The sequence below is a fragment of the Xenopus laevis genome, chromosome 5S (genome assembly GCF_017654675.1).
Source record: "Xenopus laevis strain J_2021 chromosome 5S, Xenopus_laevis_v10.1, whole genome shotgun sequence".
NCBI lineage: Eukaryota > Metazoa > Chordata > Amphibia > Anura > Pipidae > Xenopus > Xenopus laevis.
The window spans coordinates 92,588,635-92,611,781 of record NC_054380.1 but is presented as its reverse complement, the minus strand read 5'-3'; the positions used below and the strand labels follow the sequence as shown (position 1 = coordinate 92,611,781).

The 23,147-nt window shown below is 37.7% G+C and overlaps 1 protein-coding gene across 19 annotated transcripts in view; it reads left to right on the top strand.

Moving 5' to 3' along the window:
* LOC108718075 (disks large homolog 1) overlaps positions 1–23,147 on the top strand; it is a 129,137-nt gene that overhangs the window by 20,277 nt on the left and 85,713 nt on the right. For 14 of the 19 annotated variants that reach the window (XM_041564811.1, XM_041564807.1, XM_041564806.1 and 11 more), the window contains exon 4: positions 18,041–18,205. In XM_041564811.1, coding sequence (XP_041420745.1) covers positions 18,041–18,205 — 165 coding nt within the window. Of the gene's footprint in view, positions 1–556; positions 603–3,634; positions 3,784–9,959; positions 10,319–18,040; positions 18,226–23,147 lie in introns of those variants that run through there. The other 5 variants (XM_041564822.1, XM_041564821.1, XM_041564827.1 and 2 more) reach the window with 5 other exon arrangements.

Genomic DNA, 23,147 nt, shown 5'->3' with positions numbered 1-23,147 from the left:
CCCACATGGGCCTTTGTGTCAGTGTTTTAGATAACTTTTTATCACTTTGTAGTATTGGCCATTGGCTATCAACAATGTCCTTCACTTTTGGTGATCCTGTGGTATATTGGGATGTTACAATAAAGCGATTTTGTTTCTTAGGGGTAGTTTCTATTACCTCCTGTTGTGTCATATGTGTACGTGCCTTTTCCAATGACATGTTAAGTACATGTGGCTTGTACCCTCTCTGTACAAAGCGATTAAATGTTTCCCGTATTTGTATCTCGCAAGTGTCATCTTCCGAGTTATTGCGTATGGTGCGCAAAAACTGTGAAAAGGGCACTGCTTTTTTTGAGCGTGGTGGGTGAAAGCTTGTAGAATAAAGTAAAGTATTTCGATCTGTAGTTTTTCTATACAGCTTATAACCCAACCTGTTGTTCTGTTTAAAAATTTCAACATCCAGAAACTGGATTTTTTGTTCATCATGTGTTAATGTGAATTTGACTGTGGAATCTAAATTGTTTAGACTTTGCACCATGTTTATTAAGTCTATCTTTTCTCCTTGCCAAATAATTAGCACATCATCGATGTACCGCAGATAAATAAAAATGGAGTCCTTAAAGGTAGGTACGATATTTGTTTGCTCATATTGGGCCATAAAACAATTTGCATATGCAGGCGCCATCGGAGCTCCCATTGACGTACCCTCCCTTTGTACATAGAATTGTTTCTCAAAGCGGAAATAATTATATTTTAGTGTTATTTCCAGGAGTTGACAGATAAATTCTATAGGGGGACCATCATAATTGGCTGAATTTTGTAATGCCCATCTTACTGAGTCAATGCCTTCCTTATGGGGAATGATGGTATACAAACTGCAGACGTCTATACTTGCCAATATGATGGGTCCCTCTGGTAGAGTTAACTCAGTCAAAATTTGTAACAAATGTTGGGTATCTCTTAGATAAAAATTATGTCTGTCCAAAAAATCATCAAAGCCTTTATTGAATGGCTTGGATGATTTTTTGGACAGACATAATATCAAAGGCTATTGTGATACTAAGCTCTATAGTTAGTATAGGTATGGGTATATAGAATTTAATTAAAAGTAGGGAGGGGTATGTGTATGGATGCTGGGTTTTCATTTGGAGGGGTTGAACTTGATGGATTTTCTTTTTTCAACCCAATTTAACTATGTAACTATGTAACACTCAGGCTAATGACACACTAGAGCTTATATTGGCCTGCTGAAAAAGCAGGCTCACAATCAGGCCATTTGAAGCAATAAGCCTCTTAACTTGCCTGTGCAAGTTAAGAGGCTTGTGCCTGCACCCAGTAGCATGTGCCTGTACCCAGACCAATGTAGCATGTGCCTGCATTGGTCTGGGTGCAGGCACATACTGCAGATTTTTCTTAAATGCACAAATTGCTGCATAGGAGCTGATTCTACACCTGCATTTTTCAGCAGGCTGAGTTTCAGCCCTGGGTGGCATTAGCCTTAGGGGCAGAATAATCAATGTGTGAAATTACAACTCACAGAAATAATTCACTTTCATTTAATTTCTATTGCATTTTTAGATGCATATTTATTAATGGCTGATGGAGTGTGCCATTTGATGAATGGTGACGTTTAAATTGGCATGTAAATTACAGCTTCAATACACAAGTGTTTAATGAGAATTTAACTGTATTTTGTTGTTTTTTATCTTTTTCACCTGTCCCACTTCTCTGACATTTAGTGATGTCACTCACCATACTGTTAACATTTCTTTCATATTGAGCTACAGATCTAGCTGAGACATTAGTCTCCACTTAAAGTGGAGAATGCATTGAAGAGTTTGGTGATTTTAGTAATGGCACCATCATAAGATGCCACCCTTCCAAGTCATTTTGATACAGATTGTCAGATTTTTGCTATGGCAGGGCTTCTTCGGTCAACTGTAAATTGAATGCAAAATGGAATTTTCAATAACTGATCTGCTTTTGAAGGATGGAGCGTGAAAAAAATGCATGGAACGTTCATGCCAAATGCCCCATTGTCTCTGTAGGCAATGTCCATGCAACAACTATTCTTCAGACTCTTCACAATATGGATTTCAATGGCAAGCAGCTGTATTCTGACCTACTGCCATCATTTCTCTGCCAGTTATTGTTGTATAGTTGCTGTAACTGGATTCCACTAAAATAGTGGAATCATTTAATGAGTCGGGATTGGAAGTACTGTGGTATAAGTTAGAATGCAGACCATACGTGCACACCTTACTAATGCTATTTTATCTCAATGGAAGTAAATCCCACAAATATTCCAATATTTAAGGGCACATTTATCAAAGGCCGAATTTTGAAGTTTTGTGAATTTTTTTTTAAAACTCTTATAAACTTGAATGTACTCATAACTCGAATGGGAGGTTATTTATAAAAAAAAAAACCTTGAACGATTTGATAAATCTCACATTCAAATTTGTGACCAAAAAATAATTTAAATAGAATTTTGCAGTTTGAACCTTGATAAATCTGCCCCTTAGTGGAGAAGCCATTTCCTAAAGTGTTCTTATTTAAACCAGCAATTTTGTGACTCCTTTGCTGTTTGGCAATACAGATATGGGATCCATTATCCGAACACCCATTATACAGAAAGCTCAAAATTACGGAAATGTCTTCTCCCATAGACTCCATTATATTCAAATAATCCACATTTTTAAAAAATGATTTCCTTTTCAGTGTACTTGACCCAAACTAAGATATAATAAATCCTTATTGGAAGAAAACCAGGTTATTGGGTTTATTAATATTTACATTATTTTCTAGTAGACTTAAGGCACGAAGATCCTAATTACAGAAAGATCATTTATCCAGAAAACCCCAGGTCCCGAGCATTCTGAATAACCGGTCCCATATCTGTAGTATTATTATAGTACCATAGCACAAATTCAAATCTGTTTAATCTCGAAATCTATAAGAACTTTTTCAGTAATATTCTTCCTAAAATAATTTTGCCAGATGATTTCATGCTACACATATTATATGGATATTGGTAAGCTATTGTTCTTTTCATTGTAAAACTGCTTTCTATTTGGAAGGATTGTGTGTGGGCTTTCAGCTATTTTGTAGTGAATGAGTTGCACTCCCCTTTCATTTTCTTGTTGTTGCCATTCCCATTTCCCCCCCACCACTTTTTCTCTTCGTATTATTGCCGTGTTAAAAGTGAGAGGTAGGCGGGTATTTATTTTGGCATTTCACATGAAACCTCCTAGTGTGCCTTTAAATAGTCCACTCTCCCCTCATTCAGATTTCAAAAGGGAATAGTCCAATGACTTTCTTGGGCAGCATAAATGATCTCCAGCTGCAGAATTGGGCTGATGCTGTTCCTTTTATATGCCAGAGTGCTACAGTACTTTTCCTTCATTTCTACTTGTCGAAGGAAGCTATTCATCATATTACAGAGGATATACTCTCGATCCTTGGTTTTATGCAGTATTGCAATGAGCTTCCATATGTTTGCAGAGTGCATGAAGTAAAGCAAATTTTCATTTTCATTCAAAAGGCTAGTTAATGATTTTTTTTGTTTTTTTTTCCCACTTGGATAGTCACGCTCCTGTTTGGTGAACAGCAACAGAAGTTAAATTTTTTTGCCACCTTCTGTGTACACCATTATTATTTACAATTACAGTCAAACGTTACAGTATTGTACATTTTGAAGTCATGCTTCATTCATTATATGTCACTGTGACATTATCAACATTATGTTACAATTTAACATTTAGTTGATATACCATGGACTGTCTGTGCATTGTAACAACAAAGGTAAGGCAAAAATCTATATAATCTCTTTCCTTTCTGATAAATTTGTGGAGTTTTTAGCTTTTTTTTTTTTTTTTGTCTTGTTAATTTGAAGAGTTTTAGTGAATTCCAGCTTTGCAACAAAGCAATTTTAGTGTTCATTTTAGATGTGTTTATATAGTATCCATAGCTCAGAATGACTTGTTATTGTGACATTTGTGTGTATATTCTATCTTAAGTATATTTGTAGAATAAGAAATGTATTCAAAAAAGTATATTTTTAACTGGCTTCCTAGTTATATGCACTTGAGCTGTGAAATGCCTTAATTGCTTTTTTTTTTTTTACCTATATATATATATATATATATATATATATATATATATATACATATACATATACATATACATATACATATACATATACATATACATATACATATACATATACATATACATATACATATACATATACATATACATATACATATACATATACATATACATATACATATACATATACATATATATATATATATATATATATATTACCTTCTTGTGATTTTACTTTTGTTGCATTTGGTATACAATGGACTGTTTTGTGCTGTTATTTGGCTCCCTCTGCTGTTCTTCTTCAGCGAACATAATTATTAACCATACATAGGACCTTTACTATAGCTGGCCTTACAAGTAAAGATCCACCCGTTTTGGTGAGGTATCCAAAGGAGCGGTTCTTTCCCGGATATGTCTGGGTAGTGTCAGACGGGGCTCATCTGATTGTTTGACCCTCGAGCTAAATTATCAGAATAAAACTATGGGAATGAGGTCCTTACCCTAGTGGGATTTTTAAACCTGTTCGATTGAGTTTGGACCAATTTTCAGCCAAATATTGGTTGGGCATGCTTGATGGTGGGCCCCATACATGTGCCAAATAAATTGCCAACTCGGTCTGAAAGCACTGAGTTGGTAGCTTTTATTGGCTTGTGTATGGCCAGCTTATGGGTTTTTTCTTTAATTTACATTCTGGTTATATATCTAGAATTTTGCATTTTAACCTAAATAAAACAGTATGTTTACTGAAAGCAAAAGTAATTGTAAGTATAATTTGTAAATGTTTGCTGTTTAAAGCTATATATGCATATATATGCACAGTCTTCCTCAGACTCTAATTTCTAGAATATCTTGCATGTTCTTGATTTAATAGACTTGTAGCAAAGGAGAGTTTCAGTAGTAAGCAAGGCACAGGAAAATAGTGTTTGACTGGAAGAGTGTGGAAATTTTTATAGTACATGTACTCCAAATCCACATTGCAGAAAAAAAGAACAGTACTGCTTCCTGTAGTAAATTGACAAATATTGGAAATGGTTGAAAACATGCAATTTAATCTATAGTGAAATGATGGTTATAATTATGTTTGCAGTAATTTCACCAAAAGTTAAATGTGTGTTTTGTACACCTTTGTAACACTAGGGTTATTTATTAAAGGTCAAATTTTAGTGTTATGATTTTTTTTTTAATTCTAATAAACTAGAATTGGAAGTTTGAAAAAACTCAAATGTCTAAAATTCATTTGAATGTGAACGACCAGGTAAATCATCGAATGTCAGGAAGGTTATTAATACCTTCAAATGTTTTCATGGACCTCTGCCATTGACTTTTACATAAACACTGCAGGTTTTAGCGATGAATTGAATAAGCGCTGTTTCCAGGGTTGAGGTATGATAAATCTCACATTCGAATTTGAGTTGGTGGTTTTAAACTCAAAATTGTTAGTTTTGACCAAAAAACAATTAAAAAAAAATGTAATTTACCATTCGAACCTTAGTAAATCTACACTTATGTAACTTTTGTAAACTTTTGAGTTCCTATGTGCTTTCATTTATGAATAAGAATATTTTAGGCACTCATAAATACCTACCATATACAGTGCACTGACAGCATTGTTTACATCCCATTATAAGCCTCTGTTCAGTACATTTTTTGTTCTGTCCAATTTCATTGTTTTTTTTGTGTGTTTAGGCGTGGCCAATGTGTGCAAGAAAGATTTTGTTAGAGCCTGTCAAGCCACTTAATGGAGAAGGAAAGGTTAAAACTAAGAAAGCGTTATCAGAAAGGTCCAACTAAATATATTAGTAAACCCTCAACGTAATGCTGCTCTGTCCTAAACACTGCATTTCTTGCCTTCTATTGTGTACACATGAGCTTCTGTATCAGACTTCCTGCCTTCAGCTTAAACCTCCTTGCCCTGGGTGTGAGCATGCTCAGTTTGCTTCCCTTCCCCCCCTCTTCCCCCCCTTCTCTACTGTAATCTGAGCCCAGTGCTATGAGTGAGCAGGGAGAGACTCATGCTGGAAGTGATGTCACACCAAGCTAATACTTCAGCTGCTATCCTAAACAAACCGAGAGCTTCTAGAGCTTTTTACTAAGGTGTAGTAAAACATTCTACAGAATAAATATAGCATTCTGGCTTGCACTATTGCAGCTAATCTATTGGCAATAAAATGCCTCTGTAGCTTTCCTTCTCCTTTAAAGCTGCCCATGTTTCTGAAATTGCTCTTAAATATCACAATAATTAGTTGCTAAAAGCATTCAATATCACTTGAACTGCAGTTTTTGAGGGGTTAGGATTACGTTAGTGCAGTTTTTTTCTGGCTAGAATGTGTGATATACTTGGCCTGTAGGATCTGAGTACAAATGCTATACATATATACATAGATTTTTTTTTTTTTTTTAAATCTACTTGTTCTTTCACTTTAGAGGCATATCCTGAAGAATGTTTTTAGATTTTCATTTTTCAAAGTGCCATATATCCCTAGCACCCCATTACCAAATATATACATAGACAGAAACCAACAGCAATACACAGTGTACCAGGCTTGTACAAATAAGCATACAATGGATTGCAAGGTAGAAAATCCTCCCCAACTGGTCAAAATAACTAATATCTCTTCAGAATATACTTCCACATGTTTGAAAAGATGTGGCCAAAAAGGTAGAAAACGACACATGTGGTGATTTTGCCTTAAAATGTAACGGCTATAGAATAAAATATTCAAAATGATTGAGGATTTTCAGTGGCTCAGCCCCTTGAAGCCTTAAGCAACTTTTATTGATATGGAGAGGAAGTGTTGCTAGTAAACAGAAAGTTTTACAAAATATATTTATTTGTTCAATACTACCAATACAGTCTGATGGGAAAAAAAGAAATATAAAAATACTGACTTCCTGTATCAACGGTCAGATTTGCAACAAATAGATAGCAGAGCCGCAATATAAAAAAATGACTGTTTAAAACAGCAACCTAACAGAAGCCAACGATAAAATATGTTGTAAATGAACTTGGTTTTATATCAAAGCTTAAAAGATCTAACATAACAAACTTGTTGGTATTCAAATAGTTCATATGCCAAGACTAAATTTATTTAGCTTTAGTTATGCTTCCCACTTCTCAGCTTTTAAGTAGCTAATTGTTGAAACATAAGTAACCACAATGTTTAGTACTATGACTACTAACGACAATGAGGCCATTATACTTTCATATAACTTTAAAAACCATACAGTTTAAGAAATTGTCTTTCTGTTCAAACTATCATAAAGCAAATCTTAGCTGAAACCAAGGGACAGTGCTTCTGTTCGCCCAGGGTATTTCTGCAAAAGATACTTGTTTCTATCTTCTTCAGATTTTTATTTTCTTTTTGTTCTAATTCAGGCCGGAGTATGCGCAGTAGAATGAAAGCTGAACTTAGAAAGGAAAAGCTGTCTTTCACACTAGTGGGCATGCTTGTGCCCTGAGTAAAGGGTAAGAGAAAGATTCGTCATTCGAATATTCGTCACCTAAAATAAAACCTGCTGAGTTCATGTATAAGTCAGTGGGAGAGGTCCAGTGACCCATTTGAAGATGTTAATAGCCTTCCTGACATTTGAGTTTTTTCCTGGGAAAAATATTAGATTTGAGTTTTCGGGAGGGTAATATTCGTTTGAGTTTTGGAGATTCCATATTTTTCTTCACCTTCCAATCGAATTTCGAGTATATTTGAATTTATTAGAGTTAAAAATAAAAAAATAAATAAAAAAAAAACCTCATGATTTTGAAATTCGACCTCAAAGAGTCTGGATGGTGATGTAAGCAGATCCAATATGGCCCCTACAATCTTGAAAATGAGGAGATTTCAGGGAAATCTCAGTCAGGAGATTTCAGGGAAAATAATGCAGTGATTAGCAAGAGGCTGGGGTGGACAATTGTTAGACAGGTTAGAAGTGCAGGTTTGGGGGCTTTCCTTGTTCTTTAAATAGGTGCTGCAAAAATAGGTACCTGCAAAATCACCCAGGCTGGGGGTTCTTGGATATCCTGCCTGGGTATCTGGTTTAGCTGTGGGTCTAGCCCACCCATCCTCCTGTTCCTGGTTGATTCACCTCAGGATTGGTGTCACTTCTTCCTTCCACACAGGACTCTGCTTTGTGCTGAATTTACTTGTTGTATGTTGTATTAATTTGGCTGATAAGTTATCCCAGATTTTACTTTTTTTGTAACCGTCCGTTTGTGTTCTACTTCATTTCAGCATTTCCTGGATTTTAGTCTGTGTGAGATGCCAGGCTTAGGGTCATTGGAAATCATCAAAATATTAAGAGATAGAAAATTAAGAATTCACTTTTTCTGTGCTGCTATGTAATGTGAATCAATTCCATCCTTTTAAAGGTATACTGTCATGGGAAAAAAATTTTTTTTCAAAATGAATCAGTTAATAGTGCTTCTCCAGTAGAATTCTGCACTGAAATCCATTTCTCAAAAGAGCAAACAGATTTTTTTATATTCAATTTTGAAATCTGACATGGGGCTAGACATTTTGTTAATTTCCCAGCTGCCCCATGTCATGTGACTTGTGCCTGCACTTCAGGAGAGAAATGCTTTCTGGCAGGCTGCTGTTTTTCCTTCTCAATGTAACTGAATGTGTCTCAGTGGGACATGGGTTTTTACTATTGAGTGTTGTTCTTAGATCTACCAGGCAGCTGTTATCTTGTGTTAGGGAGCTGTTATCTGGTTACCTTCCCATTGTTCTTGTATTTGGCTGCTTGGGGGGAAAAGGGAGGGGGTGATAATCACTCCAACTTGCAGTACAGCAGTAAAGAGTGATTGAAGTTTATCAAAGCACAAGTCACATGACATGGGGCAGCTGGGAAATTGACAATATGTCTAGCCCCATGTCAGATTTCAAAATTGAATATAAAAAAATCTGTTTGCTCTTTTGAGAAATGGATTTCAGTGCAGAATTCTGCTGGAGCAGCACTATTAACTGATTCATTTTGGAAAAAAATTTTCCCCCATGACAGTATCCCTTTAAAAAGAATCTTAGATTATATTCTTATACTGTATATTGTGAGTGCGTCCCTAAGCTCAGAGAAGTGATAGCAGCCTGGAGCATGTGCTGTGAGTCCGCAGATAAAAAGAGCACACGTATTGTGTTTTGACTTCCAGACTTTTATAGATCTGAACCATGTTTGGTCAGTGTAGTTTGGGAATTATTTTCTGTGGTTATATTGCCCTAATCTTTAGTGGTCATCTTTAGGAGTGAAATCCAATCCAGGACAAGTATTATTTACTAACAATGATGCACTAAGGGCTATTCCACACGGGGAGATAGCGACGCGTTTGCGGTCGCGGCGACAAAGCGCCGCGACAGTCGCCGCGACCGGCGCAGGCGACAGTTTTGTATGGGCGCCTATGTAAAAACGCCTGTGCTAACCACACGAGGCGATGCGCTTTTCAACAGTCGCCTGAAAATGCCTCGCCAGGCTTTTTCAGGCGACTGTTGAAAAGCGCATCGCCTCGTGTGGTTAGCACAGGCGTTTTTACATAGGCGCCCATACAAAACTGTCGCCTGCGCCGGTCGCGGCGACTGTCGCGGCGCTTTGTTGCCGCGACCGCAAACGCGTCGCTATCTCCCCGTGTGGACTAGCCCTAAAGGTTTGGTAAAGGAATCCTTATATTTTTGTTTGGTAATGCTGCTCCTTTACCCCCCCCAACCTTTTGGTTTTAAATGACTCCCCCTTTCCTGTTCAGGACTTTGAATGTGAATCTTAGCTTGGAGGCAGTTTGATGCTTTCATCTTTGTAGTCCCTCTGTTGCCCCTCCTCCCAAGCAGCTTGTGTGCTTTATCAGCTTGTTTGAGCGGCTTGCTTCTTTTGGACTGAGGACCGTGTAGCACTAACCACACAGTTAGAGCAATAGTCAGTGACCGATGTTTTCTTATTTTCCAAGCACTATTTAAAATGTAACAAGCCTTAAGCAAGAAACCTTAAATTAATTCTATAAAAGGCAATATCATATATAGCTCAAAGAAGACAGAATATTTTGTTTGCAGGGGACTGGGCTTAAAGCATGGCTAACTCCATAAACAAACGTTTGCAAAAACAGTTTCGTGGAATTATATTGGCGGATCAAATGAAGTGTGCTGAGTCAGAGAAACTGACAAACATTAAAAACTTTGATTGCTTTTCTCCTATACTTTGCCATTGTAAAGTGGCATGTAACAATAGTACCATCTCTTTAATGTTTGGATGCAAGGTAAGTAGAGCATTTTTTTTTTATCCTATTGTAATTTAATTATACTTTCATTCTATTGTGGAATGTCCGTTCTGCTTTGCTCCATTTCTTTATTTTCGACTGTTACAGTAAGAAGAGCTGAATATTCAATTTATGTGGGTTAATAAGTTAAGGTTCTTTTGTGCTATACATGTAAAAATATATTCTGACATTCTAAATATTTTGTGTCGTCATATTTTGTGCTAATTAGTTTTTAATTACAACAGAAATATACATGTAAGCCCAGTGCCAAATGTAAGATTTATTGATTTGTCAATTAGGACAATAGGACTATTGTTTGCAAACTCAACAAATGCTTGCATATGTAACATAGTAAGTAAGGTTGAAAAAAGACCAAATTGGGCCAAAATCCACTTGTTTGGCAATCTAACGGTAGGGGCACACGGGCAGATTCGGGGAGATTTAGTCGCCTGGCGACTAATCGCCTCTTCTTCGGGGCGAACTGCCTTCCCCTACCTTGCCGCCAGCTATAATGAAAAATCGCCAGCGCAATGGCACTCGTGACGCTTTTGATTTCCGAAGTCGAATGATGTTTCCTCGTGAAACGTGTGCCATTGCGCTGGCGATTTTTCATTATAGCCGGCAGCAAGGTAGGCGAAGGCAGTTCAAGGAGATTATTGCCCCGAAGAAAAGGCGAGTCGACAGCCGTTTAAATCTCTCCAAATCTGCCCATGTGCCCCTACCCTTACCTAACAAGTGGTTCTGAAACTTTATATACACCCCTTTAGTTGCATAGTAACGGCTAGAAGTTATTGCTGTGGTACCACTGCTTATTTTTTATTAAGGTTAAAGTTTTACATTTCTATTATATTGTATTATGTACATTATTCTATAGGTCCAGACAAGAAAAATATAGACTCTCTTAGTAATATATGTTTTAGGATTTTCTTTTGCCAGTACATTTTTGTACTGCCTGCTGGTCTTTCATCACACCACCACATTTGCAAAATACTAATAAAAATATTTTATGCTTACATAGTTTTCCACTGATGAAATGTGCATGCATGTGCAGGATACCCTGTTGCAGAATGAATAATTCCACTGAGGCAGGAACTAATGTAAATGGCATGAATGACAATCTTTTTGCTGTGTAATTTGTTAATGCTGTATAAAGGATACTTGTTATCAGTATGAAGTGACTTACAATATTTATGTTTACTCTTATTATTATTAGTTGTCGTATTATTATTAGTATTAGTAGTATTATTTCTCTTGTACAGGGTGGCTTTTAGAAGTCCCTTTTTGACATTAGTTAGGATTAGAATTGCAGTTCTTAAGACTTTTGGAACAACCTCACTAAAAGTAAAGTATATGCACTTCTGCATTATGTGGTTTAAAAAAAATGGTGGAATAATTCATATACTTTACTATATGGTAATCACAATTACAGAGAACACTTATCCAGATAACCCCAAGGTCTCAAGCTTTCTAGATATTGCATCCCATAGCCGTGCATATTATTTTCTGCTTTTTGTGCAGTATATTGAAGAGCATCATTTTGGCCTTATGCATATCTCTGATTGATATATGAATGCAGTCGGAATGACTGCTCACAAATGAAGTCAGATTAGAAAGCTTGCAGGGGCATGTAGAAAATGTATCCGTTGACAATTCAGATTTCTGACTTGGTTGGGCACAGATATATTCACTTCCTGATCAATTTACACAGGCCTCAATCACATGGTGAAATTAAGGATCTCTTTCTTTCTACTACTGTTGTCCCCTCACCCGCTACTCCTTGTGCTATTTCTCTTTTTATGAGAGTTCTTTGCTTTTGGCTATGCCTGAGCCAGAACAACAGATGTGGGTCATTCCTAGCAAGGCAACCAATAAAATACTTAGGCCCTTTTATCTTCTTGCTGATCTTTTATTGCTTTTGGCAGCTGTGCTTAGAGAATCAGAATCCTTTTCCCCTCCCAAAGAGCCCACTAATATTAACATGTATTTGAAGTGATTTCTTGATGGATGTAATCAACAAAATAAGAATTTTGTAGTCACTAGCAAGATTATACTTTACAGCCTTGAAAATCTGAATCATGTACAGATATGACATTTATTATCTAGAATTCTTGAGACCTGGGGTTTTCCAGAAAAGGGATATTCGTACAGTTAGGTTTTATTTATTTATTTTGTTGGCATAATATCACTCACAGGACTTAAGAGTGTAAAAAAGTTTTTTATTATAGGTGAAAAACTGACGTTTTGGCTGGGTCACCAGCCTTTTTCAAAGTGACCCAGCCGAAACTTCAGTTTTTCACCTATGATCAAAATCTTTTGATATACATGAATACACTATGGTTATTTATGCTAAATATATTGTATTTTTATGAATTGAGTGCACGGTTCACTTTAAATCCAAATTGGCATTAGGTCACTTCCTGTATGCACACATGAGGGGTGGGTATATATTGTGAAGTACCACATACATGTTTACCTTGAAAAAGGTCCCAGTGGGGACGAAACGTCGCGTTGTTTATGCATCTAATATGCATATAATATACAGGACAAAAAGATGGGTTCCTTGTGTACATGTGCCAATTGCTGACCTGTTTGATTTGAAGGGAACATTTACAGATTTAAGCTGCTTTATACTAAGTCATGAGCTTATCTTGGGATGCCTTACTTATATCTGTCCAAAAATCAAGTAGATATAAACAGCTATGTTTGGAAATTGCATTGTACAGGGAGCAAGTTTATGCAGTTCTTCTCTAATAGGTCTCGGTAGGCCCCTTGACCAGCTGATAAGCCTGAACTTTTTTTTGTGTGTGTTTAACCCTTTAAGTGCCAGCAGAATTTCACATTTTGGTTACGCGAAATGCCAGCCGTTTTTAAGCATTTTGTGCTCTCTCACTTTAGGGGCATTTTCTGAGGGGAAACCTATAGTTTACCTAGGAAAACTATACATTGTTTTTTTTTCGGTAGAAACTGAGCTTTCTAAATCTGCCTGAGTTTTCATGTATTTCCACCTGTGCAAAAAAATTTATAGTGCTAAATACCAAAAAAAAATGAAAAATTACCATTTTTCATCGTATATCAATTTATACCAGAAAAATATTTCATTTTACAGATGAAAATCCAACTGATTTGGAAAGCCTTATGTCTCTCGAACGTGCCAATACCAGATATGTATAGTTTTAGGGAGATTTAGGACTTCTGTACAGCAAAAACTCCCGGCAGTATATTACTGAATTTTGAAAGCACTAAGGCAGAAAACGGCATGCTTTAGATTCCAAGGCAAAAAATCCTGAAACCATAGGTTTACCCCAGAAAACCATACATTTTTGAAAAGTACACATTCTGCCGATTACAAAATGGGTAACTGTCTCTCTACTCCCAACTACCAAACAGAAAAGCTTGTCTGAACATAGCGGTTTTTCAAAATAAAATTCAAAATTTTGAAAAATCATTTCAAAGGTTTTATTTTGCTGCTCCGCATATCCCAAACTATATTACGTACCAAGAAAAAGCACCTGAAATATGATTGCCAGGGGTCCACTGAACAGTTTGATCCCCATTATGCATAGGTTTACCAAAGTATCTGGCATTTAGAGACACCAATATGAAGTTAGCACATCCAAATTGTTCAGGACTTTACTTCAGCTACTGAGAAATCAACACATTGACTGCATTTTTTGTGGGGTAAAAACACAGAAATATATGTTTACCCCCCAAACCCATATATTTTTGGAAAGAACACATTCTACAGAATCTAAAATGGGTACCCATGCCTTTCTGCTCCAAACTACTGAGTCGCAAGGCTTTCCCAAAATTGTCGGTTTTGGTGAAATATCTGAAAATTGCCTCAAAGCTTCAACTTCCCAGCACCATATCACCCATGTATCATTATGTATCACAAAAAAGCACCCAAATTGTGATTGCCAGGGGTCCTCCAAACAGTTTGGTGCCCACTGTGCATAGGTTTACCAAAGTATCTGGCATTTAGAGGCCCCAAAATGAAGTTAGTGCATACAAACAGTCCAGTGGGTAACTTCAGCTAATGAAAAATCAACACATTGACTGCATTTTTGTGGGGTAAAAACACAGAAATATATGTTTACCCCCCAAAACCCATATATTTTTGGAAAGAACACATTCTACCGGATCTAAAATGGGTACCCATGCCTTTCTGCTCCAAACTACTGAGTCGCAAGGCTTTCCCACAATTGTCGGTTTTGGTGAAATATCTGAAAATTGCCTCAAAGCTTCAACTTCTCAGCCCCATATCACCCATGTATCGTTACGCACCAAGAAAAAGCACCCTAAATATGATTGCCAGGGTTCCTCCAAACAGTTTGGTGGCCATTGTTCATAGGTTTACCAAAGTATCTGGCATTTAGAGGCCTCAAAATGAAGTTAGCGCATACAAATAGTCCTGTGGGTAACTTCATCTAATGAAAAATCAACACATTGACTGCATTTTTGTGGGGTAAAAACACAGAAATATATGTTTACCCCCCAAAACCCATATATTTTTGGAAAGTACACATTCTACAGAATCTAAAATGGGTACCCATGCCTTTCTGCTCCAAACTACTGAGTCGCAAGGCTTTCCCACAATTGTCGGTTTTGGTGAAATATCTGAAAATTGCCTCAAAGCTTCAACTTCTCAGCCCCATATCACCCATGTATCGTTACGCACCAAGAAAAAGCACCCTAAATATGATTGCCAGGGTTCCTCCAAACAGTTTGGTGGCCATTGTTCATAGGTTTACCAAAGTATCTGGCATTTAGAGGCCTCAAAATGAAGTTAGCGCATACAAATAGTCCTGTGGGTAACTTCAGCTAATGAAAAATCAACACATTGACTGCATTTTTGTGGGTTAAAAACACAGAAATATATGTTTACCCCAAAAACCCATATATTTTTGGAAAGTACACATTATACAGAATCTAAAATGGGTACCCATGCCTTTCTGCCCCAAACTACTGAGTCGCAAGGCTTTGCCAAATTTGGCGGTTTTGGTAAAATATTCTGAAAATTGCCTCAAAGCTTCAACTTTCCAGCATCGTATTGTCCATGTATCATTACCAGCATAAAGCATCCTAAATATAAACATAGGGGTCTACTAAACAGTTTGATGCCCAATGTGCATAGATATACCAAACTATGTGGGGCACAGAGACCCCCAAATGACAATATGTATAGACATTTTCACGGCTGACGCGCTGGCTGCTGCAATATAACCACCCGGTGTGTGTATTATGCGACATTAGACCACCTAACAGTACAGAGACCCCAGAAAACCATATATTTTCAGAAAGTACACATTCTGACGAATCCACGCTGGCTGCTGCAATATAAGCACCCGGTGTGTGTAATATGCGACATTAGACCCCCCTAACAGTACAGAAAACCATATATTTTCAGAAAGTATACATTCTGACGAATCGAATATGGGTAAATGTGTTCCTACTGCAAACTGTCAAACTGCAAAGCAATGCTGAACGTAACGGTTTTTATCAAATTTCTGAAAATCGTCACAAAGCTTGAATTTTATCCCATTATATGCCCCACATTTCGTAACTTATCAGCATAAAACATCCTAAATATGAGCGCCAGGGGTCTACTGAACACTTTGATGCCCAAAATGCATAGATATACCAAACTATGTGGCGCACAGAGACCCCCAAATGACAATATGTATAGACATTTTCACAGCTGACGCGCTGGCTGCTGCAATATAAGCACCTGGTGTGTGTATTATGCGACATTAGACCCCCCTAACAGTACAGAGACCCCAGAAAACCATATATTTTCAGAAAGTACACATTCTGACGAATCCAAAATGGGTAAATAAGTGTTTCTACTGCAAACTGCCAAACTGCAAAGCAATGCTGAACATAACGGTTTTTATCAAATTTCTGAAAATCGTCACAAAGCTTGAATTTTACCCCATTATGTGCCCCACATTTCGTAACGTATCAGCATAAAACATCCTAAATATGAACGACAGGGGTCTACTGAACACTTTGATGCCCAATATGCATAGATATACCAAACTATGTGGCGCACAGAGACCCACAAATGGATATATAGTAGATAAAATTTACATAGGCAAAACAAAATAACACAGAACAGTGTGAAATGCAAATAAATCACCAAAAACGAATAAAACCACAAGAATCAATGCTTTTTTTTTTTCACACTAGTGTAATCGGCCACCAGAATTACCGTTTGAATATTTTAGCTGGGCCAAATCGATTATACGGACAGAAACAAGTGAACAACACAAATGCAGAGCTGAAAATGCAATAAAATGGCTAAAAATTCAATAAAATGGCTAAAAATGCACCAAAATACCCAAAATTGCAATATAACCACCAAAATAACATACTAAAGCTATTGCACAGTACGGTTAGCGAATACGCTATTCGGAACGGCAATAAAACATTTTTTTTAGCCCAAAAACAGACGATGCGATAAGAAAAAAAAAAGCCACAAAGCCATATATGTACATATGCGTGTGCACAACGGGTAAATTGCATGTTATTTGCGCATGTGCGCGTGTGCAAGTGTACATGGGTGCTGTGAGTGTGTGTGACCCCCCCAATCCCCAAAAATCTATGTGTGAGTGTGTGTAAGTGTGAATGTAAGTGTATATTACTGTAATAAGTGTGTGTTGGTGTGTTGGTGTGTTGGTGTGTTGGTGTGTTGGTGTGTTTGTGTGTTTGTGTGTTTGTGTGTTTTTGTGTGTGTAAATGTTACACTTACCTGGGGTAGATGCTGCAGATCGTTGATAATGGGTCCCACGCAGCAGATCTCCAGCTCCAACGATCATCAGGCATGTGGGGGCGGAGCTGGGCGGAAGTGAAGCGCAGGCAGCAGCAGGACGCATAAGAAACGCGTCCCTGCTGCTGCTTTGGGGCCCCTGGGCGATCGCGCCCCAGGGGCCACATGATCCCCTGCTCTGCTTGTTGTCTAGGGGCAGGGGATCGTGAAGGAGCGGAGCGAGCGGCTCTAACAGCCGCTCCTCCGCTCGCAAACCCGGAAGTGCAGCAGAACGTAGAATCTACGATCTGTGGCACTTTGGTCCTTTGATCCACAGAACGTAGATTCTACGTTCTGTGGCACTTAAAGGGTTAAATATGCGTTTGTCCTTTTGTGCATGTTTTTAAATGCAACGGTGTGTTGTTTTTTAGTTATAAACACAACCCTCTTTGAATTGTCTTTTGAATATGTTGTGCAAATAAATGCGACATGATGTGCAATGAAAGAAATGCTGTAATAGCAACTCTGAGCGCTTATGGGTAGCAACCAGGCAGAATGTAAAGAAATCTGTATGTGAATGCAATGATGTGTGCTCAAACCTCCATTTCAAACATAAAAAAATTGCCCATGTGTAAGTGCCCTAAATTTTAATATTTGCTTTTTTGAAATGTGTAAATTGGAATAAAGATTTACATGACTGCTTTAAATTGGATTAGCCCGTTGCTAGATTGATTATATTGTAACATATTAAAAATGTGTAATCTCCACTTGGGCAGCTATTTATGTGTACTATTAAAACAACCTCTGCAAATTCCTATATAAACAAAGAAGTATAAATGCATTTAAAGAAATAAAATACTAAATATTTATTGAATACAAAGTGCAAGCTGTGTGTTGTACATAAAAAGTATTAATCAAATTTTAAGTTTCAACATGCCTTTGATTTATCTTTTCTTTTGGATGATGTTTCACAGAAATATCAATACCCAGATGATGACATCGCATCACAAGAGCCCAGTTCCCCACAAGTGCATAATGATGGAAGAAATGCAGAATTAGTCCAGATTTCAGAAAATAATATCTCACAGAAAGAGAATGTCCAAGGGCTTGTGTCACATTCACTTATTTCCCCTCTAAAGGTAATATGTTTTGATTGTAGATCTTTACTGAATATGGATGTTCTATGTTATGTGTTTTCAGGAGCTACCATATTTGCTTCTAAAGGTTACATAACCAAGACGTAGTGTGTATATCAAAGAATTAAAGGGTGTCATATAAGTAAGAGGTAAAAGTCCTTTTCCCATTCTAATTTACTAGTTACTTTAGTCTGAATTACTGAACTGTCAGACTCAAACACCACTGACAGGACCATTCAACTTTAAACTTAGATTTTGGAAAAACAGTAAAAAATAAATAAAAAGAAAGTAGTTGAAAAAATTCTGGGTAACAATCTAAAAACAACTGAATTAAAAAAGATAAAATAAAAAGTGTTTGGAAGGTGAACAACCCCTTTAATTTGCACCGATAGGGGCAGGATTGCTTTCTACATATTGACAGATTTCAGCAGGTTTGTTGGCTTTCTATGCGCCTCCTTTTCTTCATTTGTTCAATACTTATTCCCTGTGTCATTCCACTTTATTCCACACAACTTTAATGTATGACTTATTTACTTTGAGTTCTTTGTATGTATGGACTACTTGGGTTGTTACCCAAGTATTCTGCTACAAACACAGCAGCTACACACCTTCATTATTTTACTAACAGATTAATTCTGGGTTTAGATGCCCTTTTAAAGAAGCTCTAGCAAAAGGGGCCACTGTTTCCTGCTTATTGCAAACTTTCCTGTTCTCTCCATTACACCTGTTCAGCAAAATGAGTCCCACTAGTATATACGTATTATCTGTCTGTCTGCAGATCCAGTTAAAATGAAAATCAAAAAGCTGTTTATGATATGCATGAATTGCTATTTCCAGTAAAATGAATATGTATTAGGGTAGAATTTAAACTTTCATCTAAATCCCTTGTTATAATTCATGTCTCTGATGAGAAATCGAGAGAGAGAGTCGACTGTTTATTAAATGTGTTTCCTGTGGTATTTCTTATATAAGTTCAGCAATGGAAATTCTTTATTTATATTTGTTCCACCCCCCCCACACACACTTTCCATGCCATGAATTTAAATTAGTTTAAACTACTATTTTATATTTAATTCATTAGATATAATTTAAATAGCTGTGTTCTCCCCAAGGCATTTTTCAGGCCAACAGCTCCTCTCTCTCTTACACCGAACTTGCTCCAATAAAAAATATTTTACAGAAATCGTTAGGACTGTGCAGTGTATTTGTGACGCAAAGAGCCTACTGTCTTCTATAAAACCAGCTCCTTCTTGTGTGCAGGGAAAGAAACGAATAAGTTCTCTTTCTTTTTTATTTAATCGAAGTGCCCAAGCCCATATCTTCACAACAACTCTTGTAGTTCAGTTTCCCGTGTCAGTGGTCATTCACCAACACAGCAGTGGCAGTGTGCTTTCTTTATTACCCTGAAAGGTTTATAGCTGTCCACCTGGATATGCTGTCTCTCGAAGAGATTTTATTTACCCCTCCCCAGGGCACAAGTACTTAAAAGAGCTCATGGCATTGTACTTTAATAATAATTCAGCCCTCGGACATGTGAAAAAGCCAATAAATGGCTCATGACGTTGAAAGTCTTGGTAAAGGAACAAGTCAATTCTGCTATAAACCAGTGCAATCCATGTCTATTCGATCTGTAAAACCTTCCTTTCTCAGATAAAGGGCTCACTAGAGTATGCTTGTGTTGTGTATATGCATACACAGGCATGTCACCAGGCATTTCTCCTTTACTGCTTATAAGTATTAGAGCTATATAGTAGGGATGCACTGTATCCAGGATTCGGCCAGGATTCAACCTTTTTCAGAAGGATTCAACTGAACCGACTGAGGACTGAGCTTCGTTCTGCTGCTGAGGGTGTTATCTTGCCGCAGTTGATTTCTTACAGTCTCAATTGCCACTGTCGTAGGTATATATACGTGAACAATGAAGTGATATCATATGGTATTATGATACCATTGTTTCTTCTGCCTCTAGTGTAACGCCATGAATCTTGGTTACAAACTCTGTCATTCTGGATATGATGTACTGTATTGCCTACCAATGTTAGCCAACTATTTTGCAATGCTTTATGTCACTGACTTTATGCTCCTGACAACGGGTCTTAGTGGGGCTTCTTCTTTGTGTGTCTTGGGGAGTCCATATAAGCATGATGTGGCTTCTCTGGTATACAGGCGGTGGGATAAAATGTGATCAATGGCTTTCTCTTTTTCAAGTTGTTGTAAGCAACCACACTACTCAGTGATAGCAATACATATGAAAAGGGATACGGTCATGGAAAAATAAGTTTTTTTTCAAAACTCATCAGTTAATAGTGCTTCTCCAGCAGAATTCTGCACTGAAATCCATTTTTCAAAAGAGGAAACAGATTTTGTTATATTCAATTTTGAAATCTGACATTGGGCTAGACATATTGTCAATTTCCCAGCTGCCCCCAGTCATGTGACTTGTGCTCTGATAAACTTCAATCACTCTTTACTGCTGTACTGCAAGTTGGAGTGATATCACCCCCCCAGCAGCCTAACAACAGAACAATGGGAAGGTAACCTGATAGCAGCTCCCTAAAACAAGATAACAGCTGCCTGGTAGATCTAAGAACAGCACTCAATAGTAAAAGCCAAGTCCCACTGAGACTGATTAAGTTATATTAAGTAGGAGAAATAACAGCCTGCCAGAAAGTAATTCCATCCTAAAGTGCAGGCACAAGTCACATGACTGGGGCAGCTGGGAAACTGACAAAATGTCTAGCCCCATGTCAGATTTCAAAATTGAATATAAAAAAAATCTGTTTGCGCTTTTGAGAAATGGATTTCAGTGCAGAATTCTGCTGGAGCAGCACTATTAACTGATGTGTTTTGGAAAAAACATGTTTTTCCATGACCGTATCCCTTTAAGGTTTCATATGTATTGCTATCACTGAGTAGTGTGGTTATCTTGCAGTGATAGTCAGTTGTGTTGAGCATAACTGTGCATTGCCCTTTATCTGCTGGCAGGATAGTGATGTTCAGGTCCTTTACTCAGAGAACTAAGATCTCTCCTCTCTTGTGTAGTTAGGATAGAGGGAGGTGTTCTGGCACTTGACAAGGCAGCTGATGCTTTTAGCCGGAGTTGTTCCGCGTATTCCTTTTTTATGTGATTTTTATTGATGGCAGATTCTGTGGCTGTGATAAGTTCAACTACTGAGATGTGTTGTGGTGTCACTGCATAGTTCAACCCCTTCTGGCTGAGTTAGTACCCTATCTGATTCTGAACCCACGTATCTTTGGTGTCTCATCTTTTTGCCTCCAGGTTAGTTCTTCTGTCCTTTTAAAGGGGACCCGTCACCCAAACAAAATTATTCCAAATCCTATTTTATCACATTAGTCAAGCAAAATGAACTTTAATTACACTGTATAAATTATTTGAATCTTGTTTCCATCAGTCTGGGACTCCAATATATAACAAGCAGGCAGGAGCCATTTTGTGGACACAGTTATTAAGATTAGTCTTGTATCATCTCAGAATCTTGTTTGTGCACCAGAATGGGGGACCCAATGTCCATCCCCATGTACTGGCTACACAATTAAATCGTTAAGAGAAATGGGGGAATGTGGGGAGAGCAGTGACATCTAGGAAGTGCTGAATGGAAAGTGAAAGTAATTGTTTGCCCCGCCTCTATGCCTAGGCATAGAGGCGGGGTAGGCAATATTTGATTGACAGCTGATATTTTTAAATGAGTTTACAACAGCTATGAATGCTTTAATTAAAAAAAAGAAATTGGCTTCCATGTTTAATTTAAAAAGGACTTTTATTATACAGATTTTTATGTCTGGGTGACGGGTCCACTTTAACAACTGCTGCTTTGTTACAGTAAGGTGCTGAATTTGCTTATTTGTCTCTCCTTACTCTTTGTGTTGGGCCATCTGTGCATGTTCAACAAAAACAACCACATTTTCCAGACTTACATCAGGTAGTTCTTTTGCCAGACTCCGTTTCAAATGTTCAGTTTCCTGCTTAAGGGCCTCATTGGAAAAATTGATCTTTCTGACCCGTTCGTTTACTAGATGTTTATGTAAAATCTTGTTGGCTCTGTGACCTTTTACAGTGGGACGTAGGCTACAAGGGGTGATTGCCTGATGTCGGCATCTGAGATTAAATCGTAGATGGTTTCGATAGTCTGCCAGTTTTTTTGCTGTTCTTTCATATTCCTGAACCAGTTTGAGTATTCTCTCCAAAATAAATGGCAATATTACTATGACGATTTTCATTCATCCAGTTCATGGTATCTCTAATATAAGTAATTCTAAAACAAATGTAATTTTCACGTTTCACTTCTCAGAGCAGCTTTTTCAGTTCAGTGTGGGAAGTCCTCGGCATATAAACTATGTAGTTGTTCGTGCTGAAATCAAACCTATCTGCAAGGAATTTGGACAAGTCACACAAGCCAAAGAAGAGCATACAAAGTGCCGTGGAACATGTTGGGTGTTATGTAAATAAAGGATGATTATCTTCTTATTTTTGTAAATAAACTCTTGTTGCTTTGATTCCACCCCCTACAATTGTGATAATACCGGCAGGTTTACTGGTTTCTGCAAAGCTATGACCCCAAGTGTTTGTGCCAGTGGCGGAACTACCGGGGGAGCAGGGGGAGCGGGCCAGGGCCCACACCCCCTCAGGGCCCCCCGGCAGACCGCGCGCTGCTGCCAAATGCGGCCGTTCGGAGGGGGCGGGGCCCGGCGGTGCGTCACACACCAGGGCCCGCCCCCCTCTAGTGACGCTTCTGGTTTGTGCATATTTGTTACTGTTAAATATATTGTAAGCTTTATTTGGGCAGAGACTGATGTGAATGATGTAAATATGTCTGTGGAACACAATATGTAGCCACAATATAAACAAAGCATATAAATTGTAGTTGTTAAAATATTTAATTGGGGCAGCATTTCTCCTAGAAACATACCCCAAAGGCATTGCAGC